Source organism: Perognathus longimembris, chromosome 7 (assembly GCF_023159225.1).
Source record: "Perognathus longimembris pacificus isolate PPM17 chromosome 7, ASM2315922v1, whole genome shotgun sequence".
Lineage (NCBI taxonomy): Eukaryota > Metazoa > Chordata > Mammalia > Rodentia > Heteromyidae > Perognathus > Perognathus longimembris.
In genome coordinates, this window is record NC_063167.1 from 73,103,919 (window position 1) to 73,107,661 (window position 3,743).

Here is a 3,743-nt window from a genome sequence, read left to right on the forward strand (position 1 = left end):
GTATGCCTATGAAATTCAGGTTACAGATGAAGCTAATGAAGGCAGATTGTTTTTGCATGTGTGCTGGTCCTGGAGTTTAAACTCAAGGCCTGGGCTCTGTCCCTGTGCTTTTCTGCTCAAGGCTAAGGCTCTACCACCTGAGCCACAGCTCCACTTCCAGATTTTTTTCTTTCCTTTTTTTTTTTTTTTTTTTTTGCTGGTTAATTGGAGATAAGAGTCTCCTAGACTTTCTTGCCTGGGCTAGCTTTGAACAGCGATCCTCAGATGTCAGCCTCTTGAGTAGCTGGGACTACAGGTGTGATTCTGGCCACTAGAGGCCGGCCAAGAGGCAGATTCTTTTCTGTCTTTTGTCCCCTAGAAGGAGTCTGCACACTATGGTTGTGCTAATTGGGGGGGTGGGTGGGGGAGCGTTGAGGTTGGGTTGGCTCATTTGGTAGAGGGCCGGCCAATGCACTAAAGTGTCAGGTACTGAGTTCCAGTCCTGATCTGGACCTTAAAAAAAAAAAAAAAAAAGCCAGACAACCCCGCAGTGGGCAGAGGCAGGCCGGATCAGCATCTGCTCTCTCCCCACCTTCCTCTCTTCCCTCCCTCCCTCCCTCCTCTCCCGTCCCCCCATCCCCTTCCCCTCCTCTGCCCACCCCCCACCTCACCCCCAGGTGCGCAGCCATGGGCGACTGGAGCTTCCTGGGGAACATCCTGGAGGAGGTGAACGAGCACTCGACGGTGATCGGGCGCGTGTGGCTGACGGTGCTCTTCATCTTCCGCATCCTCATCCTGGGCACGGCGGCCGAGTTCGTGTGGGGCGACGAGCAGTCGGACTTCGTGTGCAACACGCAGCAGCCGGGCTGCGAGAACGTGTGCTACGACGAGGCGTTCCCCATCTCGCACATCCGCCTGTGGGTGCTGCAGATCATCTTCGTGTCCACGCCGTCGCTCGTGTACGTGGGCCACGCCGTGCACCACGTGCGCATGGAGGAGAAGCGCAAGGAGCGCGAGGAGGAGCCGTGCGCGCGCGCGGGCGCGGGCGCGGGGGCCGAGGCCGAGCAGGCCAGCATCCGCAAGAGCAGCAGCAGCAGCAAGGGCACCAAGAAGTTCCGGCTGGAAGGCACACTGCTGCGCACCTACGTGTGCCACATCGTCTTCAAGACGCTCTTCGAGGTGGGCTTCATCGTGGGCCACTACTTCCTCTACGGCTTCCGCATCCTGCCGCTCTACCGCTGCAGCCGCTGGCCCTGCCCCAACGTGGTGGACTGCTTCGTGTCCCGGCCCACCGAGAAGACCATCTTCATCCTCTTCATGCTCTCCGTGGCCTTCGTCTCCCTCTTCCTCAACATCATGGAGATGAGCCACCTGGGCCTCAAGGGCCTCCGGTCGGCCTTCAAGAGGCCGGCCGAGCAGCCCCTGGGTGACCTCCCCGAGAAGCCCCTGCACTCCATCGCCGTCTCCTCCATCCAGAAGGCCAAGGGCTACCAGCTGCTGGAGGAGGAGAAGATCGTCTCGCACTACTTCCCCCTCACCGAGGTGGGCATGGTGGAAGCCAGCCCGCTGGCCGCCAAGCCCTTCAGTCCCTTCGAGGAGAAGCTGGGCGCCGGCGCCCTGGCCGACGTGCCCCGCGCCTACCCGGAGACCCTGCCTTCCTACGCGCAGGTGGGCGCGCAGGAGGCGCTGGGCGAGGAGCAGCCCGCCGCCGATGGGGCCGAGCCCGAGGCGGAGAAGACCCCGGAGGAGCCCGTAGCAGCGCCCGAGGGGGAAAAGGCGGAGCCCCCCGGCGTGGGGAAGGAAGGCCCGAAGGAGGAGCTGCCGGCTGAGAAGATGGCCAAGCCCGGGCTCCCGGCAGAGAAGGCCCCTTCACTGTGCCCGGAGCTGAGCGCTGACGACCCCAGGCCCCTGAGCAGGCTGAGCAAAGCCAGCAGCCGAGCTAGGTCAGACGATCTGACCATATGATCGATGCAAGGCAGTGAAACACCCAAAGGTGCCGGCCGACATACTTTGATTCTTCCGTGTCCCCTCTGCCCACCCCACCCCGGGGGTGGACAGGTGCTGTCCCGTCACCGTGCATGCTGTCCAGTGAAGAAATCCGTTCTGTATAAAGTAAAGCCATTGTCCAAGCCAAGTTCCCTCTCGGGTATGCCCGCCATGTTTCTCTACCCCAGCAGCTGTGGGGGACTTTGCTCGCTTCCTCGTGTCTCCATGGAAACCCCCGCAGAACGGTGATTACCTCACAGCCTTTTATCAGTCCTGTCTCAAACTCGCACTCAGCCCTCTCCATCCACGTGACCACATATCAGGGCTGTCAACCCCAAATGGCAGCTTGGTGCTGGTGGCTCACACCTGTAATTCCTAGCTACTTGGGAGGCTAAGATTGGGAGATGGAGGTTCCAAGGAGCCAGCCTGTTTTCTGCCTCCACAACTCTTTCCAATTAACAATACCAAAGCTGGACTGGAGACATGGATCAAGTGATAGAGTGCCATCTGTGAGCAGTGAGCACATGAAGCCCATACATCAGGCGCCCTGATACTGGCACCAAAAAAAAATAAAAATAAAACCTACAGGATCCAGGCAAGGGATCTCAACTGTGGGCCTGTTCTAACTCCATGGAGGGAGATGGGATCATGCAAATTGGAGAGCCAGGCAGTTCTGGTGTTACCTGACCATCTGATTTTTCAGAAGAAACCAGAGCCAGGTGCTGGTGGCTCACGCCTGTAATCCTAGCTACTCAGGAGGCTGAAATCTGAGCATCATGGTTCAAAGCCAGCCTGGACAGACAAAGCTGAGAGACTCATGTTCAAATAACGAGCAAAAGCCAGAAATGGAACTGTGGCTCCGTGGAACTGTGGCTTGGTGGAACTGTGGTACAGTGCTAGCCTTGAGTAGAAAAAGCCAAACAAAAGCACAAAGCCATGCGTTCAAGACTCAGCACTAGCCCCAGAGAGGGAGAAAGAGAGAAATCAGAAGTTGGAACTTTCAACATTGAGATTTCCAAAAATATTCATGTTGGTAACCAAATAAACTGTGTTCAAACCAAATTTAAACTGTGGGGCACCAATCTGCAATGTCAGCCCAACGGTCCTATTGAATTTGTCCGATCATTTATGGTCTCAACTTGTTTTTGTGACTTCCAAACCTCATTTCACCACTCTGGAATGTTTAGTTTAAATTATCAGTCCAGGTCCCCCCCCCCCATTTTAAGGGGTCACTGTGGCCCCGGGTCTTAAGCAATGATTTTCTTTGTATTAGAAGAAATTCTGCTCTGGACACCATCAGAGAAAGCCAGTAAGATGCCAGATGAAAATGCGCTGACAGCCTGATCACATTTTTTTTCCTTAATGCAACAAAGATCTTTTTTTTTTCTTTTTAAATTCTCCTCTTCCAACATGAGTGCTTAGCCTAAACTCTACACTACCTTTAATCAGAGGCTGGAAACAAGGTAGAGGACATCTGCTCAAAGGACTGTACTATAGAATGTCAACTCCCAAGCCTGGCTCAGGCATAAGGTGAATACTAGAAGAGCCATCCAGCTAGGTGCTGGTGGCTCACGCCTGTAATCCTAGCAACACAGGAAATAAGATTTGAGATCATAGCTTGAAACCAGCCCAGGCAGACAGGCCATGAGACCCTATCTCCAATTAATGATTAAAAATTCCAATATTTTTGCAGGACCCGGAGGTGTGGCTCAAGTAGTAGTAGAGTGCTAGCCTTGAGTGAAAAAGCCAAGAGAGAATGCGAGGCCCTGAGTTCAAGT

General features: G+C 55.0%; 1 protein-coding gene across 1 annotated transcript; it reads left to right on the plus strand.

Moving 5' to 3' along the window:
• Nucleotides 1-666: 666 nt before the first annotated feature.
• On the plus strand, nucleotides 667-1,944 carry Gja8 (gap junction protein alpha 8). The gene has a single exon (XM_048351905.1). It carries the CDS (start codon nucleotides 667-669, stop codon nucleotides 1,942-1,944), a length of 1,278 nt encoding a protein of 425 aa, XP_048207862.1.
• The last annotated feature ends 1,799 nt before the right edge of the window (nucleotides 1,945-3,743 follow it).

What these genes read in the sequence shown, in the direction of transcription:
- Gja8 (XM_048351905.1), top strand. Translation starts at nt 667, where the DNA reads ATGGGCGACTGGAGCTTCCTGGGGAACATCCTGGAGGAGGTGAACGAG.